At 33.3% G+C, this 20113-nt stretch overlaps 1 protein-coding gene across 28 annotated transcripts in view; it reads right to left on the bottom strand.

Moving 5' to 3' along the window:
* The window catches only part of heph (polypyrimidine tract-binding protein 1 heph), a 757797-nt gene that overhangs the window by 41271 nt on the left and 696413 nt on the right, over window positions 1–20113 (bottom strand). For all 28 annotated transcript variants that reach the window (XM_073961236.1, XM_073961240.1, XM_073961239.1 and 25 more), the window contains one exon: window positions 13368–13401. In XM_073961236.1, coding sequence (XP_073817337.1) covers window positions 13368–13401 — 34 coding nt within the window. The remainder of the gene's footprint in view (window positions 1–13367; window positions 13402–20113) is intronic.

Below are 20113 nucleotides of genomic sequence, written 5' to 3'. Positions count from 1 at the left end.
GGCTAAACTATTGGGAATTGAACCAAGTAACCTTTTGCAAAAATCTTCCAAATAAAGTGCTCAACTATTCTTTAGAACATTCTGAAACTCTAAAATGCTTACTTCATGTTGTTTCTGCGGTAGTTTGCATCATATCTTTTACAACACGTATTTCAAACACCGTTCACACCAACAGTTAATTCTCGCATTTCGGATTTCATTACATTATTGACATTTTTATTAAATCGTCGTTGAAAAATGTACTGAAAACAATGGCATTTTACAACAATGACATGCTCTGAAGAGTTGTGTATTCCAAGGGAATATTTTTGCAAAGGAAAATATCAGAAAAAATTAACGGTTTTGGAGATACGGTGCGAAATGTATAAAAATTGTGGAATTTTTGCATATATTTTGAAATTTTAGGCAATAAATCTAGTTTTTCGTGTTCATTGTTTCTCCAAATATTTTATTCTTGTTCTTATCTACAATTTTGCTTCAGAGGTCAGAAGAAGTTTGGCATTGGTTTCAGAGATATAGCCCCGAATTTCTTTAAAAACTTAATATTTAGCCATGTTTAGATGGGGCCATAAAATCCGAGCTGGATCTGAAACAACAAAACCCAACTAGGGTTTCTTGTCGTTTGGGTCTGTACTTTAAAAAAATCTTCAGTTCGAATTGTTTGCACAAGATCACCTCGAAAATGTTGCACAGTGTAATTCGCAAACTGGTTTGAAGTGAACACTAGGGTTATAATTTTTTCACAACCTTACATAAGATTAGGTAAAATCTTAATTATAAGGCGATTCGATAAAAAAAAAAACCTTACACCCAATAATATTTGAAAATTTTTATTTATGAGCATTTTTGAAATTTATTTTGGTATTAACACTGTGTGTAATTTTTTGTGTCATGGAAAATTAACCATATTCTGACAACGCAGCGTAATGGAAGACGAAAAATAAGAAGACACGTAGTTGGTTGTTTGATTGAATTTTGATCGGTTTGATATCTGTAGGCCAAAATCTGAGAACAAATTATAACGGAAACTTGACCTTAACGATTTTGACCTTGAAGATAAGGTTGAATGGATTTGATGTCTTCACAATTATTATTCTTTAAGCTACAACTTTGCCTCCATGAGTAAAACAAAATTCTTAGCGGTTTAGAAGATATGAGCCTGACAAAATGGTCCTTTTTGACATCAAGGCCTCAGGTCTTTGGGGGCCCATAACCGCGAAATTCGAAGTAACAGGGAAAAACGCCGAGACACGTGTCTTCTTATTTTTCGTCTTCTATCACGCTGCGGTGTCAGAATGTGGTTAATTTTTTTCGTGTCGCACTGTGTAATATAACAGAAAACGACCTTTAGAACCACTCAACATAACCAAAATGACATAAGCTTGTGTCTCACTAATTTTATCATCACATCATTAGATATATATGATTTTAATCTTGCTTTTGTTTCAACATGAAAACCCCTACTTGCAATGGCTCGTATGAGTAGTGTCGTTACTTATACGCATCATGTTCGTCTTAGATTAATGCGCAAACTGTTTTGAGGAGGAGCATACTTTAAGGGATGCCAAAATTGTTTTTAGTACGCACTTGCCTGGACAATATTGCAGTTTAATAAACAAAATTACATAAATAAATGTTCAATGAGTCTTAGTGTGTGATCTTGAGAGTTTATGCAGCATCAGTTTGGGAACTTTGTATTGTATTACATATATCTCATGATAGAACTCTCAATCCAATTAAATTTTTATTTATTTTTTTTTTTTAATATAATAACAATATAAACGTTGAGCCAGACTAACTTATACCATATAGTATATGATATTTTACATTATGCAATGAAATCAGTAGTGGGATTCTGTAACTCATTTTTGCTGTTATCGATAATTGTCGGTAAAATTAAAATGCTTATAATTTCGATAATTAACGAAATTTTTCGGTAAGTTAACGATGAATAGAAAGTAGTCGCTAGCCTCTACCGACACAAACAGTGATGCCAACTTTTCTTTATGTTTTTAGTCATAATTTTGCGATTTTATTTTACCGATTTTTGTCGGTAACAGCAAAAATGAGTTACAGAATCCCACTACATATGGAGGTAATATGTAAATCATGTTTAAGTTTAAGTTTATTGAGCCTTTTTTCAAACCAAAAAAAGCATATAATTTCATAACATGTTTGATGCTTAAAACTATTATGTAAGGTTTCAATTACATGATGAGGTGTATTCAGAAACTAACTTCTTTAATAATTTGAGTTCATTATTTAATATTTACGAAAAATCAATAACAAGCTTGCTCCCGGCTCTTTCATATGTATATGTATGTAAATCATGTCACCATGATGGTTCGTATAAGTACCGATGTTACTCATACGTCACATATCAATCTTAAAATTCTATTTTCCTCCTCTTGTTTACCTATTTTGTTGTTTATGCAAATAACCTTAAATAAAACGAAGAATTTAATATGTTTTCAATATTTCCCATATTTAAAATTCTATGAGGTTGAATATTTCAGAAACATTTAAAATGTTATGCCATATATAAAATTCATAATACATATTGAATGAACATATTCATCGTATTCATGATATGTTATGCTTGCTCAATGAAATCCATTAGTTATTAATATTTGAAACAATTTTATGCAAACTACATATTTTCATACATTATTTGTTAACGAACCCAACAAACTCGAGAGTCAACAATGTCCATAAATGTCAAAAAACAAATTAATAGTCTGTTTAAAATCTATCTTGTGTTCCATTGTAAACTAGGAACTCAAAAAAAAAAAAAAAATATCAAACACAATAACTTCAAATTACCTTAACTCTGCAAAGTGACCTCCTTTCCATTACAGCACATTTTGTGATGTGATTTTAATACTAGGGAATGGCATGAAATTCGAGGGTTTAGCATTCAAATAGAACAAATGACTAGCATAAAACAATCCAAAAGTAGCCAAGTTTCACTACTTTACTCTGCTACGCTTTGTTGCAAGGGTTTATTTTATTACAATTCTAATTGTAAATGTAATTCAGGTATTAAAGACAATAACAACAACGACAACAACAATAACATTTATAATACTGGCTAACTAGCTTTGGGTCCAGTGATAAAATAACTATAACAACAACGAAAAAAACTGTTATTCAACAAAAGGACTTTTCTCCCCATTAGATGCGCACAATAAAACACCGGTACTTGCCATGACTGTGTCGTAGTTGGCGGCGGTGGTGGTGATGACTCCACATCTTTGCATACATTCAACTATTTGTTCATTCATGTACCCACTTGGTCATTCATTCACATATTTGTTGTATTATTTTATACATGTACTTACATGTGTATGTGTGTCAAGCATACATATATGAATTCAAAACTTTATACATAAGGGATATTTTTCGTCGTTGTTGTTGTCTCGTTATCTGATATTTTTACAAAGGCTTTGCTAAGAGATAAAGGGAGTTAAGCAGGGAGATAGAGAGGGCGCAGTGGAAGAGGAAGGGTTACAAAGTGAAAATCAGACAGCAGTTCCACACATATGTGCTTGGTACATTTATTGCATTAGTTAGTTAACATTTATGCGATTGTTACTTTGTTGAGAATAAATACACATGAAAAAAACCCAGGACTTGAAATCTGCAATACACACTCGTTATATCAGGAAAAATGTCTAAAATGGTCTTTTCCATTTCAAAAAAATCAAAAAAAAATTTGATACTACATCAATGATTTTTGGTACATAGATTAAGAAAAAAATCAGCATTCCAAATATGTTTTCGTTACTAACTTTGATCATTGCGCGCAAAAGATATGACCGTTTTAATTATGATAAGTAGAAAAAATTCTAAAAAAATCGCGGCTTAATATAGTTAGCTGTTATATAGTATTATCGTTAACTGAATTCGTAACCTTTGCGATGATGCAAAAAATAATCGCAAAGTCTCAATGGATTCGCGAAAAATTAAATTTGTTAAATAATTTCACGTATTTACAAACATATTTTTGAAACAATAGCGCTTATACTTACAAAAAAATATATATAAAAAAATTATAGCAGCATCCAGACATTGTGAGGAATAAAATGAAACCTAAGTCGTGAAGTTTGGAGCTATAGTATTCATGTTATTTGCAAAAATACAAAGAAAATATGACGACAAAAATAAAAATCATGTTATTCTAATTTTATTTTTTTATGGTTTTATAGGAAAGGTTGAAGGAAAAATGTTTGAGTTCTTCGTCATTGTCGTCCAAATTTCACGCAATAATGAAGATATTCCGTTGACACACATTTTTCGCTTATAGTTTTCCTATTGTCGAATATTTTTAGAACATTATATTATATGACAAGGAATTTCAATTGTGGCATAATATTAAAATAATGTTATATTGAATATTACAACATTTGAAACGCATATAAACCGCGTAATAGTGAAAATGACATAATGCGCATCCGATTTTCCAACACACCGAATCAATCCCTTTTATTTGATGTACAGTTTGTCAAATTCTATTTGGCGGCCACGATGTAGCATCTGCTGCCTATTAGGGTGCAAAATACTGTAAAATGGTCATAATTTCCGCGAAGTTCATTTTCATTTTATGCGCATCCGATTTCAATAATCACCATTAAAAAATACATCATTCTATGCCGTTTCAATGCGATCCATCAAGAACCGTGGATGTAGCATCGCACTAAATTTTTAGAAAAAATCAATTATATCTCTGGACTTGCGAGAGTTTTTAAATATCTGTTTTCGCACAGTTTAAACACGCGTATCGATCTATTTATTTAAGTAGAACTGACACATCCAAAACGCGTTTTAATATGCGATATTTTCAAAATAATTTTTTGCACATTTTCGAAATTTGAGGGGTATCATATCCGCCGATCTAGAGGGTGGATTTTTACGCGTCGTGGCTTGTTAGATTCAGAACGTAAAAAAACTAAATTTACGCGGGTTTCCACGGAAATCGAATGACGTTTGTAAATTTTAAACCAAAAAATAGGTTTTTGAGAAAAATTTACGTACAAAAATTTCGTGTTTGGGCGCAGATTACTGTGATCCTGTGAGGGCTACACCCTCATGTTATACATTAAAAAATGCGAAATCGCGAGTACTACAATCAAATAATAGGGTTTTGGGGAAATCCAGCTGCGCGTCCCGATTAGAGCAAAAATTCAAAAAACCCCATTTCTCAGGTTTCAAAATGTCAGCATCCGTTTGAGGTAGATACAGTGGATATATTAAAAAATCATACATTAGAAACTTCAACTCTGAAGTGTACTCTTTAACTTCTCCTTTGAGCATTAAGCTCTACGTTGTGTTGTAAAACCACTATTTGGAAAATTACATAATGAAACTCGTTTAATTCAACGATTTTTTCCGATTTTTTTACATTAGTACGACCACAGCTTCCGCTCAAATTATTATTTTAAGAAACCCCTCGGTGAATCGGGCTAAAACAGTTTATTTTACCGAAATGCGGTCAAAAGTTATGGTATAGTAAAACTGATCGCGAGTTACAATACCCCATACCTCAGTTTCAACATAAGTTAATTTTCTACAAAAAGCTTGATATGCATATACACATATATTAAAAAAGCGTTTGCATCATTTCAATGAAATACAAATCTATGAGTCACTACATCTAGTGGAAATTTGAAACTGGTGGAATGTTTATACACACATATACAAAGGTAGAAATATATGAAATATATATGAAGAAAACTGTAGGCAATATCCACTACTCAATGGCCTAAAACATAGTCATACTAGGTAAAATATAATGGGAGTCTGTTAGGTTTTTTTGTGCAAAATATTTTCTAGTTGCTGGGAACCTGTAAAGTTAATTTGAGAGTAGTCTACTATATCAGAATACCTCCTAAAGATCCTCTGTCTAAGAACACCCTCTAAATTTTATGGCGAACAAATTTCTAGAAGATCTTGATCTAATACGATCACATTTTATAGGAGATTTCAACGATTTTTGGAAAAAGTGGCCAAATAGACCCCTTTTACGACTGGCACGAGGGCTAATTTTTTTTAAAAAACTTTTCTCGCATTCTTGACAGTAAATCTGCCAAAGACTACATATATCTAAAGTGAAAGGATTCCAAGTAATCTTAACTCAAATATTTCCAAAACTGTAGAAATGGTAGAAACAGGCACTCCTATTTTAAATTCTTGGTTCTTGGCAAAATTTATACCGATATTTCCTTGGTATGTAATGCAAATAGAGACTCCATTTCTTTGGTGACTTATAGTAAAATTTAGTGGAAAACATGTTTGTCTTTGACATCATCCTTCTCAAATAATGTTTTGTGTGACATTATAGCATAAAATCAAGTGAAGTACTACTTTAACCCTAAAGCTGTTTTTAATAATTATATATTTCTGGATTTTCGATAAGATATAGAGTTTTAATGTATTCTAGAACATATTCAAGAATATATTGTAGAATATTTTGATCTGATACGATCACATTTTTTGAGAGAAGGGACCAAAAAGACCCATTTAGTGACCGTCTGATGGTTAAATAATATGAAAAATGAAACCAGCGACCCGAAAAACTTAAGAACCCAAGATTAAGTCAAAATCCATTAATTTTTTGAGTTTTGAGCAGGTTTCGTAAAATTGGCCACTGTGCAATGGTGCGTATGAATTCTGACGTTACTTATACGCAACATATTTTTCATGTATTCATGTAAGAAAAAACTGCATAAGGCTTTCCCTATAACAGATGACCATCTAAAGGTGTTTAATGAAAAAAAAAAAACGAAAAGCTTTAATAAAAAACCTTCCAAGGTTCTCTATTTGGACTTTCATGACCTTCTAAGATTCTTCTATGTATCAAGATCAATGTATCCATTGTAAGAAAAAAGGAATCCATTTAAAAAACCTTAAGCATATTCGAAGCATGTATGAAACCGAACTCAACGAATCGAGAACCCATGCAAAAACAGACTAAACGTAGGAAATGAATTGGCCATACCTTGTGAAAAATATTTCATGGCACAACCAAGACGGCGCTTGAATGGAATCCCCAAGGATCACGAAATCGGGGTCGAACAAAGGAAAGGAAGCCCTATGCTCCCAAGAGGAGTATCAGGTGAAAATGTAACCTTAATGCTTCCTATGTAAGATGATCATGTAAAGGCGGTGATGCTCAAAATATATTGTGCATTAGTCTCTCTGAGCGAGTCTTTCCTTTGTCAAACCACGACAGATGAGAATAAAGAGAACAAATGTTGTTGTTGCAGTCACGTTATCATATATGGGAGATATTGGCTGGTCTAAGACCTTCCATGTAGGAAGTTCTTCTGAAGGAGATGGATATAAAGCAAGAGCATTTTCAATTTTGCCACATCCACAACCCAATTTGACTTTTTGTGCATTTTCAAATTCTCCCTACCTCCAACGGGTCGTATGAGTTGTGACGTTACTTATACGCAAACTTAATTTCTATTTGGGATCGAACAAATGAAAGGAAGCCGTATGCTGCCAAGAGTAGTATCAGATGGAAAATGTCTCCGTAATGCTTCCTATGTAAGATGATCGTCTAAGGCCTTCCATGTAGTAAGTTCTTCTGATGGGTGATATAAATCAAAAGCATTTTCAATCTTGCCACATCCTAAACCCAATTTGATTTTTTGTGCAATTTCAAATTCTCCCTACTTCCAACGGGTCGTATGTGTTGTGACGTTACTTATACGCAAACTTAACATCTATTTTGGGTTAGGTTATGGGATGTGCGGCAATAATGGCAGACATCCTAAAATAGATAGGAGATGAATGGGAAAGGGAAAGTAGTGAAAAAGGAAGGTTGAGAGTAAGGAGATATCAAAGGGCAAGGAGCAATAAAGAAGATATTAGTCGAACTGTTGATAGAACACCCTCACCATAGACTTTTTAGTGTTAGGTTCTATAGATGAGAAGTAAAAAAGAAGACTCAATCTCATGCGCATCAAATTGGCGGGCCTTTTTGTTCACAAGACAAGGACACCGGCAAAGAAGATCGATCGTTTCGATTTCTTTACTAAGCTTTCAATACCCAATACTGTTGTCCTTCCACTTACTGGTGGTGGCAAAAGACCCCAGGGCAGCCCGGCTAACTACACATACATTGACCACTCGATCATTGTATAGGCTTCAAAGTTTTTTTTTCACCTTACACATATGACGACCACGTTTATGAGAAGTATACGTCCAGTGGAAGACGACTTGTATATCGTTCCTCTAATACATGTATCCATTATGGGTTTGTATGAGTATGGTTTTGTTCGTGGTCATTTGAACATTTGATGTAGAATAGCCGCGGAGAGCACTTCGCACAAATGGCGATGGACTATTGAAGATGTGAAGGGTAGTTGCGTATTCAAAGATAGATTCAGATAGTGATGGAATATGAGATGGACTATTTATTGAATGTGTGAAGCAGTGAAATCCAGATAGAGCTGAATCAATGAATAACCTGTGAACATTTTTAAGGTGATCTTGTGCAAACAATTCGGACTGAGGATTTTTTGAAAGTACAGACTCAAACGACAAGAAACCCTAGTTGGGTTTTGTTGTGTCAGATCCAGCTCTAATTTTATGGCCCCATCTAAACATGGTTAAATATTGAGTTTTTAAAGAAATTCGGGGCTATATCTCTGAAACCAATGCGAATCTTCTTCTGACCTCTGAAGCAAATTTTTAGATAAGGATAAGAATAAAATATTAGGAGAAATAATGAACTCGAAAAACTACATTTATTGCCTCAAATTTCAGAATATTCCAGAGAATATTTTTCCAAAAGAAAAAAATTCAGAAAAAAATTAACGGTTTTAGAGATACGGTGCGAAATGTATATTTTTTACATATTTTTATACATTTCGCACCGTATCTCCAAAACCGTTAATTTTTTCTGAATATTTTCTTTTGAAAAATTCTCCCTGGAATGTAATACACAACTCTTCAGAACATGTCATTGTTGTAAAATGCCCCTATGCCGTTGTTTTCAGTACATTTTTCCACGTCGATTTAATAAAAATGTCAATAATGTAGTGAAATCCGAAATGCGAGAATAAACCTTTGGTGTGAACTGTGTTTGAAATACATGTTGTAAAAGATATGATGCAAAATACCGCTGAAACAACATGAAGTAAGCATTTTAGAGTTTCAGAATCTTCTAAAGAATTGTTGAGAACTTTATTTGGAAGATTTTTGCAAAAGGTTACTTGGTTAAACTTCCAATAGTTTAGCCGATACTGAACAGAATTTCAGCAATTATGTAAAATTTTCTATATTTTATAGATTTTGATGCCCTAGATGGAGTTTTTCTTATGTGGTTTTTTTCAAAAGATAAGTTCTACTAGTTTAGGGCTACAATATTACTAAAGACAGCAAGGCCAAATTTCTATTCGTTTCTGAGATAAAGGCCTGATAAATGCAAAAAAGTGTAGATTTAGCCCGGTTTAGATGAGGCCATAAAATCCGAACTGGATCTGACAGGACAAAACCCTACTAGGGGGGTTTTTGTAGTCTAAATATGTACTCTCAAAGAATGCATACTAGAAGTTGTCTGCATTTTCAGTGTTGCATGGTGTAAGCTAAAGGTGCTTGAGGATTATTATCTGTCCCAGCAGATGAAGGTCCTAAATTTTATAAATAAAAATATATAGGTCAATAATGAATATTTCCCTTCGGAATTTTCCACACGGAATATTATTTTAAAAAGTGAAATTTTTTTTAAATCAATATCTCGAACCGTTGAAAACTACTAGAATCACTTAAATATGGGATATTCTCGCCGAATCGATAAAATTTTTCCAATTTTTGACATAAATATGAAAATAAAAAAATTGTGAAATTGGAGAAAAGAGAACAAATTCCGAATTCTTATTCGTGATTGCATGGTGGTACTTCCGCTTCAAATGTGCGATCGTTGGTAGATTTCATGAAGAAACATCTGATGAAGAACACCCTATAAGGAAGAGCATTTGCTAGGGACGCAAATTAAGACAATAACTGTCTGACACTTATCTGGGTAGAGTTGTGCCAAAGGAACTATATGGAACTATCTACTTCACTTCGCAGTTCCATTGGCCCATATTTTTTCTTTGAACAAACTGCGTATACTTACTATCACACGTTACATTTCATGATGTTACTAATACGCTTTGGAACTAGTACGAGGAACTAGGAACTAGATTACCCAACTCTATATCTGGGAAATCCAGTTAGAGCTGGGCTATTGAGGTCGAGATCGATACTTTTGAATTTATATAAATCAATCATAATTGTTTAAACGGGGATGCAAGGTAAAACTCATGAGAATGCAGTCTAATTACATATAAATAAAATGTTGATATAAATTCGAAGAGTTATTTGTGGCGTATGAGATGTGTCATTAGTTATACGACCTCTAGTTTACTACTAAATATAACTTGAAGTTTTTCAATTAGTGAGTGGTTTTTCAATTAGTGAGTGGAGAGAGACGCTCTCTTTGCTTGCTCGCGAGTAAATGGCTGCGGAATGTTGCTTTATTATTACCAATTAAGAGCTGAGGAGTAATAGAAAGCTGAAAGAGAAAAGATTCTTATCTTTTTGGAAAATTATTGTTATTAAAAAGCATTATTTATAACTATTTGTTTATGTATTTTTGGAAAAGAAATACAGTCGAAATCGCTTATAACGTCGTCGTTTATAACGTCATATCGCTTATAACGACGAAATCCAAAAGTCCCGAATTTCTGCCCTTTATATTCCACACAAATAAATATTGCTTATAACGTCGTCGCTTATAACGTCATATCGGTTATAACGTCGGTTTTTTGTGAAATATTTGAATTTTGCTATCGGTTATAACGTCGAACCAGACGAAGAAGAAAAAATTCTCTCAATATTTTGTTGTATGTATATTTTTTCAAACTCAAAGAACAACAAAATACCAAACATATGCGCAACATGTTCGAAGATGGGGTTGAACCACTAAATTACGACTCATATGGAGACGCTCTGAAGTCAATAAAGCTTAAATTGTTGCCACCCAATGTCACATTTGTTTTCAACCCATGGACCAAGGTGTATTAAAATCACATTGCCGGAATCGGAAAATATCCACTATCCTGCAAAAATAGAAAAGGATCAAATTACGAAATTAAATGTGTGGGATGCCGTGTTATTGTTAGATGAAGGATGGCAAAATGTAACGTCGTCTGCCCTTGCTAATTGTTTTCATCATGTGCGATTGTCAATGGTCCTTTAAACGATTCTGAAGACATTTATACTCATTCTCATTTTTCCCAGCACGTAGAAGATATTGATGAATAAGTTCCCATTGATGACAATGTTTTCAATGACGACATAATATTGGAAGATGGAGACAATTCTAACGAAGAAATTGAGGATACTACAGAACCAGAATTTCAATTACCGTCAGTGTCAGAGGCATGTCTAGCTGTAGAAACACTTCAACAATTTATTTACTCAGAAGATGTTACAAGTAAAGAATGTGTTTTAAAAGACCCTTTCAAAACTCAGATCGGAGTTAAATTTAAAGCTTATGTTGGAATTCAAAAGCGCAAATTAAAACATGTAACAGGCTGTTCACGTTCGTGAAGTGCCGTTGATTTCGGATAAGTGGGCGGCGGAACCGATCTGGTAACCCTGTTTCAAAGGATCAATTTTTTTATATGGCAGCACCTTATGAAGATGTCACTAGCCATATTTTTTGTTGTAATGCCATTTTTAGTTACAGTCTATCTTGTTCTTTTAGCGCAAAGACGCTTTCGATTAAAAATAATTATATTCGAATATTTTGGAATTGTTTAAAATAAATAACTTGAATAAATTTGTGAAGTTCGATAGCTCAATAAAAGGAAAGTGTTTCCATTTAAAACTGATCTTGTTCGGAAATAAAAAAGTGTTTTTTATTCTTTTTGTTTCATTTGCAAGTGTTGTGCCTTTTTTCCTCTTTTTCGTTGGCTCCAGTTTTGCTCCCCAGCTGTCGCTTTACTTTGTTGTTGGGATTTTGCCCAAATTGTTTAGAAGCTAAACACAGGCTATTTTAAAGATAACCAGATAACCATATCCCATATTTGCGTAATTATATCTGCTGAAGAATGTATTTAATATAGTTATTTTTTATTTTGTGTTTAAGTCATTCATACGTATGCATATAGATGAAAAAGTAATAAAACAATGTATTTATACCCAAAAGTCGCTCTACATAATATAATTTCACCTCTTTTATAAGTATCGTTTATAACGACTATCGCTTATAGCGTCCGATTTTGGTCGGTCCCTTGACCGACGTTATAAGCGATTTCGACTGTAATTCGAAGAAAAAAACTCCTTTTTAACACTTCATTATAAATGGGTGAAAAGTCCCTCCACCTCGTTCTTTTGATAGCCACAAAGGTATACAAAAAACAATAAAAAGACACAAACAACTAAAGTATTTTACGTAAATGGTTATCGCAAAACTCGAATTGTTTATTTACTATGCAAACGGAACAGGAGCAACAGGAAAGAAGAGGAAAATAAAAGTTGTGTTCACACAATATGTTTTACAGCTGTAGCTGATTGTTCTTTCTTTCTTCATTTTGCTGTTGTTTTTAAATACATAATTTATTTAACACTGAAATTGATTTCGATAAAGGCGGATGTGGATTCGTTAATACTTTTTCTTCTTTTTCCCATGTTTCTCTTGGCAACTTATTTGCTTTCGTTTTTTTAAGTTGGCGATTTATATCCTTGTTCGTTGGATGGTTGGTTGGGATGGTTTTTAGTATTCAGTTGAGCTGTCGTAGCAAGAAATTGTTCAAGTGCAAATTTTATGAAGTAGTAATTTTTAAATATTAATCACTTGGTTTATAAAAGAGGATTTTAAAAAAGAAATTATGGATATTTTACTCTCTCACTACTTTATATTTTTAAGCAGCTTAAAACTAAGTAAACGAAATGTATTTTTGCTAGAATAACTAAAATGTAATTCTTTGCTTTTCTTCCTTTAGCTTTTTTGGATATTGGAGATGGAAATTAATAGAATATCAATATGGTATGCAAAAAAAAATACAAAAAAAAAGATAAAATAAAAGTAAATGAGAACAGCAATGATATCACAGAATTGTTTTCATTTAGAAAAAAAAAAAATGAAAGTAAAAAAGATTGAAAAAATAGTTACTCTAAAGAATGTTTGTATATGTTTGAAAATATGCTGAAAAATCTACTACTATGTACTCATATGTTTTAGAATAAGTCGTTTGTGATTTTAGTTTTGAGTTTTTTTTTTTTTGGTTTTTGTTGGTTCTGGTCTTTTTTCTAATTCACTAACAAAAAAATCATAAAAAAGTAATAAATTTCATGTGCAGACGTACCAAAGAGGGTAAATAGAGCATCAGGCGTGACCATCTACAGAAAAAAGAGAGAAAAATAGAGATTTAGTTAGCAAGAGTTGATGTAAAAAATTAAAACAAAATATAAATATAAAATAAATGGAAAAAAGGAAATCCCTTAAAGTTATGTTTATCTTCTAGTTTTGGGTATGGAAATTGAAAGTAAGTCAATTTCAAAGAGTTTGGAAAATAAGGGGAAAAAGAAAACTGTATGAATTTGACTTACTTTCAAGTAATCATAGAGCAATTTGGTAAAACAGAACAAATCGTTTAGGTCATGTGACCTTTCTTTATTACACATATTTTTCTAATTTTCCAATATTGATAAAAAATTACTGCACACATGAGACAAATATCCTACCAACACATTTAAATATCAATTCATTTACAGGCTTAGAATTCAAATTTATGTGTGTACGTATAAGGGATGTGGTGGCGTATAAGGTATGTCACTACTTATACGCAGCATGGTGTCATCAGATAATAGTGTAGTTTAAGAAAGATAACGTATTTATATGTGGAGTTTTATAATGGTAACAATTTATATTATAATGGAACTTTTTAATTTATCTCACATTATTTGAATTGCGTATTTTTTGAAAGGAACCCTTAGTGTCAATCCTAATACGTCAGTATCGCTAAGAAATAATCCCTTCATAGACACACGAATTTCAAAATGAGACAATAATAATAATGAATAAAGTTGCTCTGTGAAGAATAGAATTATGGTCTGTTCCTGCAAGACGATTCGAATTTAAATTCCTTTGAATTACCATGAAACTCCTGTTGTTGTGGAAAATGTTTGTTTGATTTACAACAAAAGTAAATCAAATATTTAAAAAAATTTGTAAGAGTTCGAACGAATTTGTATTCGAATCGTCTTAATCCCGATTTACATTAAACGATTTTCCTTGCGGCAATTTTTTTTTCTTTTAAACTTGACTCTTATACAGGCAAATAATGTCAAAAACGAAAAATATAAAAGGAATTGTCTGCAAATTGCCGGTACGAGCAATTTTTCTTCCACTTCCATACCCCTTACAGAAAATTGGACAATTCTACAAACAGGACACAAAATTTAAATAAAAAAAAACAAAATCGCCGGAGCGCTTTTTAAATAAATCGCGATTCAAGTTGACATTTTTAAGGGTTTGTTTATAAGGAGGCGATACAGTCAATGCATTGTCCTAATTTGAACTTGTATATCTCAATAATGGTAAAAACCACGAAGATATCATAAAAGCCAATATTGTAGAGAATTTTCATAGCTAAGACATTTTCTTTAGTCCTATTTCGATAGGACTTGCGGTTTCCAAGCAAAATGTCAATTTGAATCGCGATTTATTTAAAAAGCGCTCGAGCGTTTTTTGTTTGTTTTTCGATTTTTCTCATCTATGAACATAGCAGTTTCAGACACCGCAAAAACTTCCCAGGTGTAAGCACCTTCCATTTAAATTTGTTTCAAGAGCACCGTGAGGAAATAATTATATGTGTTTCATCATAGTTTGTTTATCTCAACAAACAAACCTGTATAATGAGAATATCAGTCGCAATTATATCCTAAATCTTTATATAATCGTAATGACAAACATTAGGCGAAAAATTGCTAAATCTGATTTTGTCCTAGAGGTGCGTATGAGTGTTGTCATTACTTATACCCACCATGGCAACTTTATGTTATTTTTTTGATTTGTTTTTAGTGCCATAAAATGAATTGATCTAGGAAATGTGTAAATTGCAAGCAAGTTTTTTAATTACTCCCTTTTGCAATGCAGTATTAATTGGGGACAAACTTATTTTATTGCGAAAAAAAAAACCTGAAATAATGTAAACAAAGTTGTCTTTTTTCGGGAAAACTCAGAGAAAACAGTGAGAAAAAATATAGCATGAAATATGAGAAAAAAATTTTCGACTGATTGATTGATGGTATAGTTTGGCCAAAAGCAAAAACAACAAAAAAAGGAAAATTTTATGAAAATGGTATAAAATTTAAAAGTATTGAAATGTGTGAAAAATGATATGCATACACACGATTATTATATGAAAGTAAATTACAAAAAAAGAACATAAAAATTAAATTTGGATTAATTGAAAGGTTGCAATACAATATATATGTTTTGACATTTTATTTTTTTATTTATTGTATTTTTATTGATATATAAATATGATATGTTTATAATATTTTTTCTATACTAAACTAGGGATACTTTGGGTTTAATAACTACGAAGATTAATTATAATAAATCTGCGTATATACGTTTTTATATTTTTATACCCTACACCACACTGTGGTAAGGGGTATTATGTCTGTGCATTTGTATGTAACATGCATAAGGAAACAAGATAGACCCAAAGTTCCTTTTGGGGATATACATAGAATAACTTTTTGAGTCGATTTATGCATGCCCGTCCGTTCGCAACGTAAAGGTCTCATTTATTGTCCGATTCAGCTGAAAATTGTGGAATATATATTTTTTTAGCCATAGGAAGAATGCTATTGCTTTTGGTGAAAATTGGTTCAGATTTGAATATACCTCCCATATATATATTTTCGGCAGATTTCACGTATTTGCAGTACCGAACACGCTATGTGTGCCCGATATCGATGAAATTTGGAAGGTATGATTGAATTCGGTATAGAAATAAATGTGTCAAATTATATCAAAATCGGTCTAGATTTGGATATAGCTCTCATATATATTTTACATATTCACAGTGGTCTAGGGTATGATATAGTCGGCCCCGCTCGACTTTGATCCTTTCCTTACTAGTTGATATTGGAATTCGATTTGAAACCTTTGCATAAAAAGCAAGGATATGCGTCCTATATGTATTTTCCGAATTAAGACACATCAAAAAATATTAACACTCTAAGTACCCTTAGTCTGAAAATAGGTCAGAGTTTTCCCACTACTGAAATCGGGTAAAAAATAACTCTCAAATTGGCCGCAGTTACCTCATTGCTGAAATCGCTTATTTAGAGAGGGGATAAAGACAGCCGAAGCTCCCTTTCAATCGTTTGGCACTTTCAGTTGTGGATCTACATCGCGGTATTCGAAAATTACACACCACCAACACTCGCATTAGTCATTGAAGCAGGCGGCCGGTGACAGTTTGGCACTTGTCATACCAAATTACATGATCATTAAGGTTCTCCTGTCTTGAGTCTTTGGTAGATTTAAAAATGTCAGTCGAGAAAAGAGTGATAAAGAGTGGGGGACCTAAATATGGAAACATTTAGAGATCCGTATCTCAGAAAGTCTTGGCCTCTCCTGCTAAAAATAAAAATATATTTCGTTGTAATAACAATCTTTAGGTGTACCTTCTATGATTAACTGCGCTTAGCGAAAATGTTGAATTTTTGTAATGGAGATACCGGAAGAAATTACCTGATATAATCCGTCTTTGAATTTAAGCTAAGTTTGAGAGAAAGGTTGTAATGTTCAAAGGTTGGACATATATCAGGCGATAGTTATCGGACCCACCAGCAATTTAAGTTGGCCACCGTAGGATTTTTTTGTAAAAAATTTAATCATCAAAGATTGGTTATGGCTTCGATAGAGTCAACAAGCTGAACACGATATTTGGTAAAATCGGATACACAATTTGTAAGTAATCGTCCTCATCGGTCATTTTAATTGATATCGGCAGGAATTTTGGAGCCTTTGGGCCAATATCTTAGGAAGTATGGACAACTTGTTTAATTGTTTGTGAAGGTACCCTGTGGACCGATATATACCTGATATATGTCTGGAAGAAGTATCATAAAGTTCGGACCAAATTGATTAATCCATTCGAGAGTTATAGTGCACACAGACGATTGATCAGAACTAAATCGACTTTAAGTTGTCTGAAAGAATTTACGGAAGGTATGAAATGAGTCATGCTGTCATCTATATGTTTCAAACTAGCCTTTATTTCGAAAAAAATTATACACCGAAAGCTAGCAATACGCAACAGTCTTATCAAAGAGAACTCCCCGAAAATTGTAATAAGATGTCTTTCTACGAAGATACACTATTGCATAATTATAAAACAATACTTCGATCTGTGGTTAGGTTAACATAGGGACAATAAATCGTCGCTTTTGTCCTCGTTGAGCTCTCTGCGTAAACAACACGCAATGGACCAGATCACTGCAGATGTAGGCACCATGAGATGCAGGTCTACGCTCATGAACAATGGGTCTGGGAAATGATCAAAAATATTTCCTGTGTGAGACCACACCCATTGCTGCAACCTGCTTGTAGGGAGATCTAAACCGTACAACGCATATGTTGAGAGTAATCCACCTTCGGGGAAAGCCAAACTAATATTGGCCCAATTGGGAGTAGGACTGTCGCATTGGTAAGTGTGGAAGAATTGATGGCAATAAATCTCTGTTGTATCCTAGTTTTTTTTCGGCACAAATGTTTCCCCGTGGGAATCTATCCTACCGAATAAATAGCCTTGTTTATACCATTTTGTAACGTTGGACCACTCTTCTAGAATATGAAAATGCTTCCCGACACTTCTGGTATAGGTGACGTACGGTAAGATTCTGAAAATCTTTATGTAAATTAACTATTGGAGTTGTAGTTCTCAATGGCAGACATCTGAAGATTCTGGCATATGTAAATACTCTTTCATTGCGATCATTTGTATTTGCCGATCAAGAGATCTAAAAGATTTCTTAATATGCAGCCAAAGTGCTACGTCTAGACCCTGGAGGTCCTTGTTGCTTTTCCTTAGCTTGTTGTTAATAGCAGTGACATGTTAGGACGATTTTAACAAACCTGTCGTATGGTACACCAAGGTATATGATTTGTTCTTATGAGGCAGTTAGTTCTGCATAGGGGAATATTTTTTGTCTTCTCACCTAAATTATCAACGAGAGAGATATGGTTTTCTGAAAGGACTCTCTTCCATTGCGCTTCACATTTATTCGCAACCCCATAAGAGGTCAACGAGGTTTGTCTGCGCTATAAGTGCTGGACTTGAGGTCTGATATGTAGGAATATCGCTGATATCTGGGACATGTGCGTATGTGCTCGTCGATTTTTCGGAGATATCGATTGCTGTCAAACTGTCAATTAACCAGAAAACATTTTGTGGGTGCCTGATGGCTGGCTAAAACTTACGGTCACACTGACAAGCAACCGATATTTGAGCAAAAATATAGAGCCAAAACTGATAGTGTGTAGCACGCTTTGGACTGTGCCTCATGGGGTTATTAAAGTAGAGGATCTTTGTGGGGCTAATTTCACCGGTGGCGAGTAACAAAATATACGTAGAGCATCACTGGAAGTTTGGAGGTAGGATTCATTATATCTGAAAAAAAGGCTGTCGCTTCTGATCTCCGTTAGACATGTTAGGCACATGTTTTGCAGGAACATTAGTGTAGGTTCGCTTACATATTGAATTTCGTAGGTTCGAAAATCCCCAAGATATCCAAATCATATGCGTAACGTTGCTATCCTCCTTAAATTTTTTATCTAAAGCCTCTCTATAAAATGTGCCGTATCATGTGCGACTTCTCGTGCACACTGTGATGTAAAATGAGCTAAAAATATAATGTGGCAGACATAAATCCTCTCTTGTTCTTCTGGGACGCTCGTGGAAAACAAAATAACTTTTACCAGAGCTAGAAGATTCAGGAATTATATTTAAATATCTATTGGACGAGCCTCCTTTTGTACTCGACTATACAAGGATGAGCCTATATCAGCTTTGTTCCTTTACGTTAAAGTTTCATCAAGTTTTACCAGTTTTACCATTTTTAGCCCGGAAAGCGTTCTTTAAAAAGTAGTAAAACTGGAAGCAAGTTTTAAGAGAGTGACAGAGGCGAGATAGCCAAAATCGCTTTCTCTTTTAATACTTTCTGCTCGACAAATTTCCTTGCGTAAAAAGTGGAAAATCTGTCAAACTGTTGATTTGACATTTATTTGACAATTAAGGCAAAAGGAAACAAGCAAAATCAAAAAATAATAAAAATGTAAACCAGTGAAATAAAAAATAAAAAACAATGAAATTTATTTTGTTTGTTATTTTTTTTAAGCAGCTGTTTGTTTTTGACTTTGCTGCCAGATCTACTATTTTTCCGTTTCTTTAGTCCCAATTTACATTAGGCGAGTTTACTTGCGGCAATTGTCAGTTTGTAGGTGAGAGAGGGTGCTGAGAGGCAAAGGGTTACCATATGCCTCACCTGCCTCTCCTACAAAATGACAATTGCCGCAAGTAAACTCGCCCAATGTAAATTGGGACTTACTTCTGTGCAAAACTTGTTACGTCAGAGCAATTTTCACAGTTTTCTGAGAGAAGAGAGAACTTCTCCCTTTTGCTACTTTTACTATAAAAAAAAGTAAAGGAACAAAGGTATCGTTGAGCTAATATAGAATACGAGCGCAACCATTGATTGTAGTCTCCCTTTTTCCTTTCGTGGTTGTTCGTTCTCTCAGATCGATTTCGTAATAACTTTTTTAGCCCGCCACTATAGATGTTGATAGCTTATCACAAGTCATATTCTGCATATTTTATGTAAATTGAATATTAAACGTTCTAGAGCCATTTATTGTTTTTATATGCATGTTCCGCATATTTTAAGAAATTTGAATATTTAAATTTCGTAGAGCCATATTTTGGTTTTATACACAGATTTACCCAAATATTGTCAAAATAAATATATTAAAAATAACAAAAATTCTAAAAGTTTTTTTATGGAAAAATAAATTACAAAATTAAGACGATAT

Source organism: Musca autumnalis, unplaced genomic scaffold, assembly GCF_047663935.1.
Source record: "Musca autumnalis isolate F117 unplaced genomic scaffold, ASM4766393v1 scaffold_1, whole genome shotgun sequence".
Taxonomy (NCBI): Eukaryota; Metazoa; Arthropoda; class Insecta; order Diptera; family Muscidae; genus Musca; species Musca autumnalis.
This window is presented reverse-complemented; position numbering and strand designations above follow the sequence as displayed.